The sequence below is a fragment of the Opisthorchis viverrini genome, assembly GCF_000715545.1.
Source record: "Opisthorchis viverrini unplaced genomic scaffold opera_v5_186, whole genome shotgun sequence".
In the NCBI taxonomy this organism is placed as follows: domain Eukaryota; kingdom Metazoa; phylum Platyhelminthes; class Trematoda; order Opisthorchiida; family Opisthorchiidae; genus Opisthorchis; species Opisthorchis viverrini.
The window spans coordinates 818,819-833,510 of NW_008751844.1; the positions used below are offsets into that span (position 1 = coordinate 818,819).

Here is a 14,692-nt window from a genome sequence, read left to right on the forward strand (position 1 = left end):
GACCAAACCCATTACAATCTGCCAAGTTATCCAAGTTATTACCACATCACACTCGGAAGCTCGGCAGCAAACGGCCTCAAATGTACACAGGATGTTGGTGGCTGTGTGTTGAATACCTTAGGAAATCGACCACCAGTTATGGGAACCCACGACCACAAACAGACACCAATCACAACGGGACGTAGCCTTTAAAAACACGCAGAGAGAGAAGGGGTGAATCTTTTTCATATTTGGAGTGAGAAGAATACCAATAATACCAGTTTGAAAAGGAGGGAGGTGGAGGCATTGAAATACGGATAGAGTTGACCGGAGTAAGCAGGTTCAATCGGCACTCAGTCCAACATAATGAGATCATCATCCTCGTCTTCGTTATCGACTACCGCATGAATCGGTATTGATGACCCCAGATTTGCAAGTTTCGAGGCAACGGGGTTGGGCGATGGACTTGAGCGTACTTTATCAACCGATGCATCATGAGTGTCGGCTTCAGATGACAACCGCGGACGTTTTACAGGTCTTGGAGATGTCTCACCTTCCTCATCGCTAAGGATTGCAACTGAAAAGACAACATAATGTAGGAATAAGGTTATGGACAAACTACATACAACGGGTGCTTTCATCAAACAATGGTCACGTGACTGGATATCATATTGGTCCTTATGGTATTGGACGGTGTAGACCAACAAACAGCTCGTAGAGAGACATTGAAAACACAGACAATATATGAAAGGTCAGTTAGTGGTGAATTTCTCTACTAAAGTGTCCTGCAACTCGGCGGGTGCTGCCTTTATCTCCATATTCCGTCTATCATGAATGACTGTCATTAATCCACTCGACAGCAACAGTCAATCTCATATACTCCGGACGTCTCAGTATAGTCCGGAGTTGGTACCTTGGTAAATGGATAATGTCGACGGTTGCGCTCAATTTATACACCCGAAAGAGACCATAAGAACGGTTTAACAGGAGCCCAGTCACTTTCCACAATTGAAAACACAGTGAAAGTGTGTATCAGTTGATGGTCCATCAATCGTCCAACCTGACAAGCAGGCTAAAACCTGGTTCAAAGCCCTCAACAATGAAGACGACAGAAAAGAAAGAGAGCGTTCAGCTGTAGCACCCTTTCGGTGCCTAGTTGCCATGCCAACCGAAGGAGGCACGAGGGATGGCATACTGCCGGGTTGCCCAAGCCTAGACAGGGGAGACGGAGGTCGGATTCGAACCACGGACCTTCCGGTCAATAAATTCGCGCTCTTACCACTTGGGTCATTTCACCCCCGGACGACAGAAGCGAGCTATGGTCCATCGGGTAGAATCGAATCGCCATGAGACCAATGTTACTGAGCTATTCGCTACTAGTTTCGTGCGTCGAATCTCGTGAATCCACAGCAAGATCCGAACTCATAACGGCACAATGCTTCTCGGCTTCGTGGCGTAGACTGAATTCATTCGCAGAAGGAAGTCTCCGTGGAAAAACTATCAAAGTTTTAAAAGTTGGAGAGATGTGGAGCTATCATTAAGTTAGTTCGCTTCTGTGAACTACTACTAAAACACTAGTATCGGACCAACTTTTCCGTTCACTACTTATGAGTAGTCTTCGCACTATACGAAGTGATTTGTTCCAGTTAGCAAAAATCCATGGGAAGATGGAGCGTCCGAAAGTAAGCTGAGAAGTACCTAATTGAGGTCTTTACATCAGGGTGGTTAAATCGCGTAGCTATGAAGTAGTATTGTTCAAAGTCGCTTTGCCCACACGATCCTCGTCCGTTTCGGTGAAACGCGTTTCCGATGCCAAGGAGGACCCCGGTTGGCGACGAGTGGCTTAATCACCAAAAAGCATCTATAGAGTAGCAGCCATAACGAAGCGTTCTTTGCGCTACCAACAACGGGCCATTTGTTACACGCTCAATTTCATTTCCCAGAACTGTAATGAGGCTAAGGCGATAAGAAGACGCATAAATCAGATGCTAAACGGCTCCAAGAATAGAAAACATTTTGCACTTTCTGTTTGGTCATCTCCCATAGTCTTGGGCCAGATAATCGCCCTCGAGAGGTACCTTGGGTTAGGGAAATGACCCAGGCTAATATGAAAAAAACAAAATTAGACAAGAAGGATGGCGGTCTTGAGGAATCCCAGTTGTAACACGAAAGCATTTGGGGAAGGTTGTGGGACAGCGTGGTCAAAATGAGATGGGATAACAGTACTCATGATTAGTAAGCACCAAGATATGTGAGTATCAACCAGTCATTAAACATGATCACTATCTCTTTCAGGCAAGGGTTAAGTGGACGAGTCGCTTGTTTGTGAGAGCATAATGATGACATGCGAAATGCTATCAAGCACGTACACCATTGAAATACACTCATTTAAATACCAATTTGGTTTTGACGGGAGACTCATCTGGAACCTAGCTGAATCTCTAGTTTACCATGTTTTACACATGAGATTCAGCTGGATTTCAGGTGAGTCTACTGTAAAAACCAAGTTGGTATGCAAATGAGTGCATCTGGCTCATTTGGTGCAACTTGAGTTCAAGAAAAAACAAAGTTGACGGGACCTAGGGAACTGCGCCTAACCGATGAGCCTCAAGAAGGACGAAACCGGTCGTGGACTGTCGTAAATTCCTCAGCAACCTTGCGAGTAGTATACTGCGGTTTTGTTTCCATCCGGAGTACAATTCATAAGTGAGTTATACTTACGACCAACAAAACTTTAGTCGCGCGTTCGGAGGATGGCATTTGCCTATTGAGGCACCCGTTAGAAGAATACGCAACCTAAGAACGACCCTGACATTGAGAGGAATGGTACTTTATGCCCTGGCTCTGAGGATTATTCGGTCAGTGACGTTAGGACGAATCATATTCTACGGAGAGAAAATCAAAGCGATTTGACCAAACGAAGATCGACGGTCCAGGCGGAATATCGCCCTATTACCCCGTGTTGGGGTGTACGGAACCCGGTTCTTCGCGAATCTATGGGTCTTTCAGTGACAATTTTGTGAATGATGTGCAATTTTTTGCTTGATCTTTGGAAGATCGTTCCGAAAGGTAAGTAGCGGAGCAAGTGGTCCTGGAGGGCATTAATTGTTGACGGACCAGCTGTAGTCATTACCAAAAGGGGAAGAATATCTCTATTGACAAGGTGATCATGTGTTTTCCCGATGGTGGATTTAAGCGGCAGTGCTATCCGTTCGTTTGTTTACGCTCACGTTCACGTATTTCGATCTATTATGCATGCTTCGATTTGTCAACCATTATTAGCCCTGAAAATACCATTTTATTAGTCTGTCAGTTCACATGACGGATGTTTGTACCATTTATTCAGTTTTTCCTGAAGATAGCAGTCAGTCGGTCAGTCGATCCTGTTGTGTTACACTCATGTCACTCAAAAATTTATGGCGACGGGCACCAGATACAAAACTGGCATGTGATAATCCTCAGACAGAACAAGGGGGTTGAAAAAAAAACCAACCAACCTTCTGCATGGGATCCGGAAGAACCATTCAAGGCCTCTTTCTTGTCCTCGACTTCTTGATCAGCACGTTGGCCAACTTCCGCCAACAAGCTGTCCACATCACCAACTAGGTGCCAACCCTCAGATGAGTCGTGTGCACTGAAAGCATTGTTAGTACTGGCTGCAGACTGAGAGTCTGCACGAGCCACTTCTGGCGTCACTGCGGAAATATTGAGTTGCAACGTGAACTCCTGACGAAAATCATCGCAACTTAGACGCGAACCATGTCCAACATGAAAATCCGAAAGGGTTTTGTTCAAGGTGTCTGAAAGGGGAAACGAGAAGACTCGCAATTAGGGCTGGGTTTTGAAAATAACATGGCACCGAAATAGATCACAACGGGCTAAAGAAGAAGGACCGCATACTGAGATAAGTTGAGCAGTCAAAAATCGATTCCAGTAGAGAGAACTGGAATAAAGTCTGAAAAACACGCAACATTCTGGTGGGACTAAAAGTGTTTCGGACGGATTCGTAAGATCAAAACACCCGCACGTCTTCAAACCTATCGAATTCAAATATGGACCAACCGCATTATCTGTTATAATCCCATCATGGAACAGAGATGACAGTGGTTAAGGAGGGAACTTACTGATCAAAAGGTCCGGGGTTCCAACCCGACTCCGAATCTGACAGTGTTTTAGTCCTCGTGCTTCCTTCGGGTGGCGTGGCAGCTAGACACCGAAAGGGTTTTACGGCTGAACGATTTTTCATTCTGCCATACTATTTTGCTCTTTGGGTTCCGGAAAACGTTTGATCTTGCTACCTCGCTCTCCCAAACTAATTTCCAAACGCAACCGACTTTATCGCCCACATCTTTATGCCGACGCCTCATCTACATCTTTCTAAAAGCTAACCTGTCCTCTGGAAAGCTCTTTATAGTTAGAACACAAAATCAATAGCTAAGGCATATAGCAAACAATGACTTGGCAGCGAAGTATAAAAGCCTTTACCAACAAACTCAGCTGCACTGGTCATTTCGGTCTACCTGGATAGAGACTTCAAAACGACATCAATCAATGGTTAGAGACATTGTCAGACGGCCCAGCCGCGCCCTCAGTGGCGTTCATGCATAACTCCTTCCAAAATCCCCCTATTAAACAGTCCACTGGTAGTGTTGTATTTACGCACTAATTTATCAGCCCTCGCCTCCAATGCGCAGCTACAACTATTGCACGACAAGTACGCGGTTATCACAGCTGACAATGATGATGATGATGATGAACGAGCTGCCCTGGTGAAGATTCCCAATAGGAATGAAACAGCAGTACAGTGTTTCTCGGCCTTCCAGTATGGACTGGTTGCACTTACGGGATGAAAACACTGTTCAAATTGTCGAATCCCCTCGAACAACTAAAGTCAGGGATTGGTTGTTGATCGGGTGGCTGTTGATTAGCTCGCCAAGCTTGGCAATGGACTTGCAAATGTTTCGTCACCATACGAGGAGACACCATCAGTGCGCCGTTAGGTGGGTATCTCCTGTTAGCCTGCGTGCGTTTATATAGCATTTTAAGACTATCTGATATCTCTTAACGTGATTGGCTAGTTGGGTGACAGCGTTTTTCGTGAATTTATTGGTTCGTTCGTGATCGTTGTTGCGTTGTGGTTTGCGCTCCTTCGAATCGATTAGTCATCCCGATGCCTTCTATTTTTGGTAAACGAATGTCCTCTTCTAGAGTTGCCAGGCAATAATAGAATGAAGCAACCCATTAGTGCCCAATATTTTCAGTGGATTCACAACGTTGGAGTACTTAGCTAGGACATAAGTAGCCTCGGCAGCGAAGCATTGGTGTTGAACACTGATGTCATGCTGTTGATGATCTCCGTTTTTGGTTCCTAGTTCGATCAAGATCACCAGAATAAAACTTACCCTTTCGGCCAAAAAGGAAGCCTCCGAGGACCTGCATACATGCACATTTTGATGATGCACACGCACGACAACGAAGTTGTCGAGGCCAAGGGCACACGCACGACGACGAAGTTGTCGAGGCCAAGGACGTCATCAGACCTTGCCACATTTCACTAAGAACAACGAAATTTTTCGTTAACCGGGTGCAGGGATAGACTTCCCTTTTCTGCGTTGTAATCGAGAAGACACTGCAGTGACTCCCAAAAGATGTTTCTTTATAAAGGAAGTACTGCTAACAAATAAAGCAAGTGTTGAGCTGTAGTACTATTTCGAGGCTAAGCTGGCAAGCCACCCGAAAGGAACACGAGGTCTCTCAGATTGCCTAAGTCTAGACAGGAACAGTCGACATGTCAGGATGGGGTTTGAACCACGGATCTTCCGGTCAGTGAGTTCGCGAACTCATTAATGGATAATCACTGGTGAGGAGTTTGAGTGCACCTGGACTTGGGAGACTCATTTTATCTTTGGTGATTCTAAGCCAACAGGTAGCAAATATATGTTGAGAGAAAAAAACAAAGAATGGTCCAAATGATATTACGTACACCACGTAATCATAGGATAATGTGGTCAGAAGAAAATGTTGCCTATGTGGTGGCCAGGTGTAGTCAATTGAGCGGAACCGGTTGGCGTAAACTCCGATCGATTTCCAAGATAACGTATTCGTAATACATGAGAAGATCGAAGCAAATGGAAACCACATCATTCTTCCAACCCCTAATCCTTCCTCGCTTTACCATGTAGATGCATTTTTCTCGATGTAACGATGTGTGAACACCACTGCTCCAGAATAGCAGCAGTTATCAGCTGTGTGGTGGATACATAGTTGGGATATAAGCTCGGGCTGGAGATATCCCAGTGACCGGACCGGGAAGCCACTGGCAGGAAGGTCGGTAGTCTGAATCCAAATGCGTTCTTTTAACGGATATTTCACCCTACAGGTGAAACCAATCTACAATGAAAAGCTGAGGCCCTGTGCACCTGTTTCATCCCTATTTGGAATCAACAGCACTGTGCACCTTACGGAAAACCAGGGAGTCTCAAACCTCGGACCTCAGGGCTACTTGTTCGAGCACCTAACTGACTGGCCACGAGCGGCTGATCAGTAGCGTGATTAGCTCGCACTAAGAGAGGGCGGACTGAGATGTGATGTGTATCCTGTGATTGAATGACGAGTGGCGCTATATTCAGTCCAAATGCGAGTTAACCACGCTGCTGCGCTAAAGTTTCTAACTGGAGGCTCGAGACTCCCTGGAATCTTGTGAGATCCACACTGCTGATGATTTCAAGGGTGGTGCAGCTGCACGGTGACTGTCGGCCTTCCGGAATAGATTGGCTCCACTTACAGGACGAAATCTCAGTTGAAGATATGAAATCAACTGGGGAGGTCCGTTCGACTAAAGAAGCTCTTCAGGAAAGTGCCATACCTGTTTTTTGTTGTTAAATCTATCCAATCTCTCACACACAACTGTGAGGCACTCCTTAAGGGTAGAAAACCGTGACTCTTAGACCCGGTCTAAGTATAGGGATTCCTTCTTAGAGAAAAATCCTAGTCTCTGGAGAAAAACACGTAGACCAGAACATGGGACGAAAGGTCAACTTACACAAACATTTTTGGAACACCGAATTGTTTAAACATCACAGACACCGACGGAAAGGCCAAAACAACTCGATCGTTCAATTGACTAAGAACCTGCCGAGGCAGGGGACAACAAATGAAGAGGGGACATGTTTCGACCTAGTTCCGGCCGGTCGCACCAACCCAGTACAGATCGACAGTAAGGTTCATCCAAAACCGAGTTGCACTGTTGATACCACCCATAAATCTGCCGGTGCCATTTGAACATCGAGTGCATCCGCAACTTTATTCATATTGAGGATGACCAATCCGTGCCTCCTTCAGGATGGCGCAAACCGCGAGGTGGACAGCACATGACTTGGCAGAAAGGCGTGAAAGAGATCACGAGGAGTTTGGGTGTTGTTGGTGTTGTACGCCTTCCAGGATGGGGTCCACGTAACCCCGTCTGTGCTTGGCTGGATATGTTGCAAGAAATGGCGGCTAATCGATGTCAGTGGCGTTCGTGCTGTCAGTTTCTTTCAAGATGGTCTGATTGAGAAGTTGGAGGTGCTCTCTCTCACCCACCCATTGTCTCTTCTTTTCACTCTGGGGTTTTCAATATAAATATATATATATATATATATATATATATATAACTAGATGAACCCTATGGTTGTACGGAAGTGTAACATCAGTGACAACACTGATGTTGCTATCTTTGATGATGATGAATCAAGAGGAACACTCAGCAGAGAGAATGTGAAATTTCAAGTACGCATGTAGTGTCTTGAAAGTGTGATCCGTACTTTGAACAGAGCTACTTGTCTACCTTGTAAGTGTCTCTGCGAATCACCACCCGGTTAGTTGAAATCGTGTCCCGTAAACGAACACAAAAAAAACAAGGCAACATCTCTGTGCTTTCCACTTGTCTTGTTTATTTGAAGATGTTTTAGTAAGAGCACCTGACATCATCACCAAGAATACTTAAAAAGTTATGACAATAGAGGAAAATGTTGGTAGCTCAGGTATCGTAGATGGTGGTCGTTGGCTTGTTCGCTGAGCTGGGCAATTTGATTGCAAACGTTTCATCACCAATCGAGGTGACATCATCAGTGCGTTTTTGTGGAGCGTAGTAGTGCGTAGCGGTGGGTTGGTGGTTGTGACAATGTGGTGGTTATGACAATTATTCATGTTTGATTAGCTTTATTTTACGCATAAATCTAGGGTCACTGTGGTATGTGCTATCAGGCTAAGTAAGAAGACCCAGTTGCACAATCCGCTTCTAATAAGCTATGAACAATTGACGAGTCAACCACGGGAGCTGAATGTACCAGTAAACTTAGTCGGGTCGGCAACTGCCAGCTCCATGGATGGGGAACCCTGGGACTCAAATCACCAGTGGTTAGTGACATTGGCAGAAATGGCCCAATCACGCAGTCAGTGACACTCGCACATCAAAGCTATCGCCTTCAGTGCGTAGCTACCCGGTTTCCAAACAAACTGAACATGCGTTCACCTCCAAAGCTTGGTTCTACGTTCCACTTTCCCGTTTTCCGGGAAACTGTAGCAGCTGGAACCAATGTGCCTAAGGCACACGGCTTGTCGCTGATAAATTGAACTGAATTGATACACAGGGTGAAACCAGAAAACGGCATCAATCTAACAACAGCCTATCATGAAGGGTCAGTTACTTCAATTGAATTCAAGTACCAACTCGAATACAAGACAATTCTTCGTCATTTAAACACGGAGCGGTCAAAGTGCCGGGATCCGCTTCGAAGATTGTACCTACTGCCCATTAAGTTCACATCTTGGCCCCTGCTGAGCTACGGGGCGAGATGGCTCAAGTGGTTAAAGCATGAATTTATTGACCAGAAGATCTGTGGTTCGAACCCGACCTCTTGACTTCCCCTGTCTAGACTTGGGCAATCTGGCAATCCCATACCTCGTGCTCGTTTCTGGTTGCATGGCAGTTGTTGGGCACCGAAAAGGTGCCACAGCCGAAAGACCTCCTCTCTGAGGTGTGTCGAGCTCAAATGGTTGTTGTATGGGTCAGTTCACATCAGCCAATGTGACATAACGAGATGAAATTGCATAGTAATCGTCAGCCGACCTCTTCTTGTTGTAATGAAGGTAAGTTTATGTTACCTGGCTGGACTCGAACGAGAACCACGGAGGCTTTTGCCGTTGCAGTGGAAAAAAATCATATGTTAATCACTCAGCGGACATCGAGTTCTCGTGCGCTGTTCCAATCGGTGTTTCAGCTTTATTGGATTCAGCCTATATTGCAACTGAGATATGACCGAAGAAAAGTCGGCTTAAGGCTACTTTATCAGCCAAGTCCAGTGATGTAGCTAGCTTACGACATCCACTGGTTGACGTGAAAGTCTACAGGAGGCTTTGGGTAAATTATGTGAACAGTGTTCTTTCCTGGGGAGTAGACTAGCCGTTTTGGGAACTCAACCTCAATTCCACCGGATTGCGTCGGGAAAAATTGGAGAAGGAAACACCTGACAAAAACCAATCTGCCAGTTAATTTCGAGAGATGAAGGATAGTTGGGCCTCAAGATCCAGAACAATTCGAATGACTAGGTAGCATACACCAGGTAGCGACAGGCGATCAGATAATCCATGGGCACAAAGGTAATCGTGATTCTAAGACATCTGTGCAACGAGTACCATCGTCGAAAGTTGCTAAATACGAACGGAAGAGAGCGGAAAAAAGATAGCCTTATCCACCCAGGACTACTACTGCGATAACGGTGTATAGTACTGAGGGAACACCCGAGTAGTATCTAGTCGTGGAGTTTAAACCGCCGTTCTTGCATTTGCTTAAGCGTTTACTTCAACCGTTTAACAGTGCTGGTTAATTATTGTTTGGTACTCAAACAACGTCCACCAATTACGCTTGAGGATGTTGATTTTTTCGGAAAAAGTGTGTACATGAGGTTTTTGCCAATAACCGATTTGGTGCTCGAAGGCGCGTTTCTTTCATTATTACTCACCTTCATCCGTCTCGCCCTCCTCGCTTGAAATGAGAATCACTCCACGATCTTCCAGCTCCACATCTGGAGCCAACATCCCCAAATGTCGAATGAGAATACGATCGCGAAGTACTCGAAGGGTTAGTTCAGTGGGAACGCAAACCAAACCCAGTTGGGTCCGCGTCGCTTTGGTGCTACAGACCAAACAAGATGAGTTTGCCACCGGGGGTTCACACGGTACAACCAATCGCCGATTGCCCGGACGGCCGGTAGGTTGACGATGTAGATAGACTGTGCGAATGTGCTAGAAGTAACGGAATAATGAAGCCTTCAAGGGACGTTAGAGAACATTAACGTCTCGGTGATTCAAAAAAACATGCAGCCAGAATGTTGCAAACAACTGGGTCCTTTGAATCACTGATATGCGAATCGGTCAACGTGCACGCAGCTGGGTCTCATATCGTCGATCTACCAGCGTTCAGTCTGTTCCAGTTCAAGTGAGAATCAAGCAATCGCAAGTTCACTGGCTTCCGTTTGGGTATAATCAGACCAAAAGGACTCAATTGTACGGGGTCAAGCGTTCGAAAGCGTATCGTGCTTATTTACGTCACTTACATTCGTCCATGACACCAATCACTCATTTTTTTAATGCTAATCGGGTATGGATCGGAAAAAATATATATAGAGCAAATTCGCCCACACCTTAGAGCTGATTGCGACAGGGTGTAGAGAAGTGTAGAACTGATCATCGCTGAAGAGTGCCATACACAAACCCAAAGTCAGTGACAATGAGAGGTTCTCCCTGTTTCTTTCGAGAACATACCATTGGTGTTCGACACTGATGCTCCGCTGCCGTACGACTATAAGTTGTTTGAAAGACTTACTGTGAAGAAAAGAATAAAAGTGGACGGGAAGAAAACTTATATAGAGAGCAAATTCGCCCACACCTTAGAGCTGATTGCGACAGGGTGTAGAGAAGTGTAGAACTGATCATCGCTGAAGAGTGCCATACACAAACCCAAAGTCAGTGACAATGAGAGGTTCTCCCTGTTTCTTTCGAGAACATACCATTGGTGTTCGACACTGATGCTCCGCTGCCGTACGACTATAAGTTGTTTGAAAGACTTACTGTGAAGAAAAGAATAAAAGTGGACGGAGAAGAAAACTTGGTGCTTGCCTACCACAGTCTTTCTGAGATGCCTACAGCTCCAAACAATCATGCAAGCAATCTAGATAGAAACTGGCGAGGAGAACGCTACTGACATCGTTTAGCAACCATAATTTGCGAAATCTCCAACCACGGACCCAACCCAAGAAGACCAGTCGCACCGATAGTGGCCAGATTTTCCGTAACCTTTGTTCTACACGATAAACTGAATTAGACTCCGCCTAAGATTAAATGTTTTCATCACCAAAAACCGGCTTTTTATGCCTTTAGCTCTGAGACGACAGGCAGGCAGATGAATCGAATAGGGAGGACAGCAACCAATTGTAAATTTCAATTATTGCTAGTCTTTTGCAGTCGTTACAGGTGATGGACCAGCACTGTCACGGGAAGGAATTCCAGGTTTCAATTAGCCCTCGACAACAACAACGTGGGCAAAACATCAGGAACATACACTGGCGTGTGAAAGTCCAAAACGAAAGGTGTGCTGAGGAGTTGCAACAAAAAGCTCAGTAACCTTGGGAAAATGGTCGATGCCTGCTTGGGCTTACAGCTCTCCGGTATGCACATCCGACAGCCGTGTTGGAATACATCAACAGCAGGGTTTGTCCGGCATCCTTAGACCCGCAAGCGCAAAACACGAGAACACACAAAATTTGGCTACTTAGCTCGGATGGTATGCTCGTTATGTGCAACCAGAACCATGTGGGACCATCTAGAAAGAGGCAAGGATCTTACCGCGTTCAGAACAACAGTTGCCGTTTTCCGTTTGTATTGCTATAGCATGGCCTGCTCCGCATCAACTGGGATCGGTTGTTGATCGGGTGGCAGTTGATCTGTTCGCCAGGCTTGGTAATCGGTTTGCATGCGAGGGGGGGTTGTCAGTGCACGACTGGGTGGGTATCAAGCGAAGCGCCAGGCTAGGCGAACAGAGCTATTGCCAATAAACTCACCCGAGCCACCACTTAATCAATCTTTCCGAGGGAACTAGTAATGAATAGTAGTGTCCAAGTTCTCCTCAAAGTTACCAAACACCTACTGAGTTCGGCTTCAAAGATACATTGAACAAAAACCCCGATAGTATTGTGAGACTATGATTGACAGAGAACAAGACGGAAGGGAGCGCTAACCTTTTCTGCACCAGCCAGAATATGTCTAGCTTGTAAAACCATTAGCCCGGCAATCACAGCATTCGTGGTTGCAATCGCGGGAATGATGTTTCCGGCCAACGACTTGGTGATGAATCGGTTGAGTTCGGACGAGCCAGGTAAATGGAAGAGTTGGGCACGGAGGATGGCTGCACTGGCAACGAAATCCATGGCTTCGGTGTCATCCTAGAACAAGGGAAAACGGAAAGGAATGGCGATTAGGCGTAGTCTTAGTTTCATTCTATTCTAAGTCAACCTTTGAAAACCGAGTGAACAGTGTAGCACAGTGTTGTGTCTTGCTGAACGTTAGTGCAACTCTGTATCGGTCCCTTGGCTTCCTGCTCCGCCAACTATATCAAAAGGCACGGTAGCTCTACACAACCCTTTATGGAGGCAAAAGGAGAATCATGACATCTCTATTCATAGGGTAATCACAGTGTTCCACAAGGTCGTGCTGGAATCACCGTGAGGGGGCGAGAAGCGTCGAGTCAAAGATGCCTGATCCGGATTGGCTGGCATTCCGACCAATCAGAGCATGCCTTTGTTTGGTCCATGTCCTGCACGTGACTTATCCATCCAAATGATGTGGTGTTATCAGGGACGGCTGGCCTCCATACGCACAGTTTGAATAATCTTACAAGTTTAGTGCAGAGAAGAAACCAAATTTGATTTGAACCCGTTCGAACCGATTTAGAGCTGCCTTTCATGGGTGGAAGAGCCACTTACATGAGCAGTGGCCAAACAACGGATAACCCTGCGAAGAGAAACCATTCTGGTGGAGAATTCAGTGTTCCTTGCCGATGACCTTTTGATGTGCGATCCTAATGAAGAAAAGTAAGCCCAGGTAGGCTAAACAAACTTTGTGATGGTGATGAGGATGATGATGATGATCGCTAAATAAGTGGTCACAGGATAAGTCCTCAGTGAACAGGAGGACGGTGTAGTGTAAGAGTCCGAATCTCACTAGCCGTGGACACGCGTGATCCATGTGGATGGAGGCTGTCAAAATCACCCCCAGAATATCTTCTCTCTTTAAATTTCGAAGCTCTCTCTGCACATACCTTCCAAACACATCCGTGTTGGTAGTGACCGACCAAGAAACCAGCATCAATACTGACCAAAGGCTTGATACAGACCCAATTTTGAGACAGCTCTGAGGGTGCAGAACATTTTCTATCTCGATTTCTCTCCCCTGCCCCAGAAGAACATTCCACTAAAGCCGAATAGGAGGTATTCTGAGTCCCTACGCCCGACAATCAATTACCACGTTGAACGTTGTCATCAGTATCACTGAACCACTGACCCATCACTTAGGTGAGCTCGAAAAAGAACACATTGACGAATATTAATGTTTTCGGGATCTTGTCATCAGGTCAGTACATATCTACTAGTTAAAATAGGAGCGAAAATGAAGTACGTTGCGAAGTTTGGTTAGTGAAATGCAAAACGTGGAGGCACGAACGATCGGTTGTCTGCGCCCCCACGTCGCATCCAGTTGGATGCTGAGAATCTGGTGGGCTGTTGAGTGACTTGGCCAGTTGATTGATGTCACACGACCAAGGCAGACTCAGCGTTCGTACGAGACGGTTTTGACACCAAAGTACTGGGTTTCGCAGGCGTATAATGACTGCCTCGGTTGAATAGATACCGGCAATCTATTTGATACACGGTAAATGAATTGAAATGACTCATTTGGTATAACTACGTTCCCGGTGTCAATTAGGTGGGGCGCGATTGAGCTTCTGACTGAACTGTTGAGGATAATGGTTTTCCGATACGAGAGGTGCTCGCGTATTCCCTTATAAAGCTGGCGTGTCTTGCACCCAACATACTCCGCTGAACCATAGCAAAAGAAAGAATACACAACCATACTCTAGGTGAGGACCGGCATCTTGTCTTTGAGGTTTAAGTTGAGCAAATGGTTTGTTGTAAACCAATACCGCAGAGTTACGGCCGGAAACGTGGGTTGTGGGGATTGAAACAAGCGGCGATTGACTGTGTCCGCCAACTGTGTCGCCTTTATACGGTTAACTCAGGTATACTGGCTTCTTCCCAACGGTCGTGATAGGCGGTTGGATAGGGCGAGCGGACATACTCTTGGCCATCAATCTCTCCCGGTAACCATTGGCTCGTAGCACGTTAGCAATGTGCTGCAGTTCGGAGTCCAGTGTATCAGCAGAGCAAATACGTTTCGCTCGGTTCCGTAAAGTATGAATCAGGGTTCGTTTCCGCCTCAGTTGCACAAAACTCAGGAGGTTTGTGTACTGTCCCGTCCATGTGGGCCTCTGAATTGAATTCGTGGAAAGTCTGACTAACTTAACGTCTAGGAAGTGGAAAGCGTTGTCACTTTCATTTTCAAAAGTGAACTGAATAGAGGGATGTGCTTGGTTGAAGTTGGTCAAGAGAACATCCATTTCGGA

General features: G+C 45.9%; 1 protein-coding gene across 1 annotated transcript in view; it reads right to left on the reverse strand.

The window, feature by feature from the left end:
• Positions 1–211: 211 nt before the first annotated feature.
• T265_07822 (hypothetical protein) overlaps positions 212–14,692 on the reverse strand; it is a gene marked incomplete at both ends in the record, with an annotated part of 39,716 nt that continues 25,235 nt past the window's right edge. The window contains 4 exons of the mRNA XM_009173451.1: positions 212–556; positions 3,477–3,779; positions 9,981–10,263; positions 12,255–12,458. Coding sequence (XP_009171715.1) covers positions 333–556; positions 3,477–3,779; positions 9,981–10,263; positions 12,255–12,458 — 1,014 coding nt within the window. The remainder of the gene's footprint in view (positions 557–3,476; positions 3,780–9,980; positions 10,264–12,254; positions 12,459–14,692) is intronic.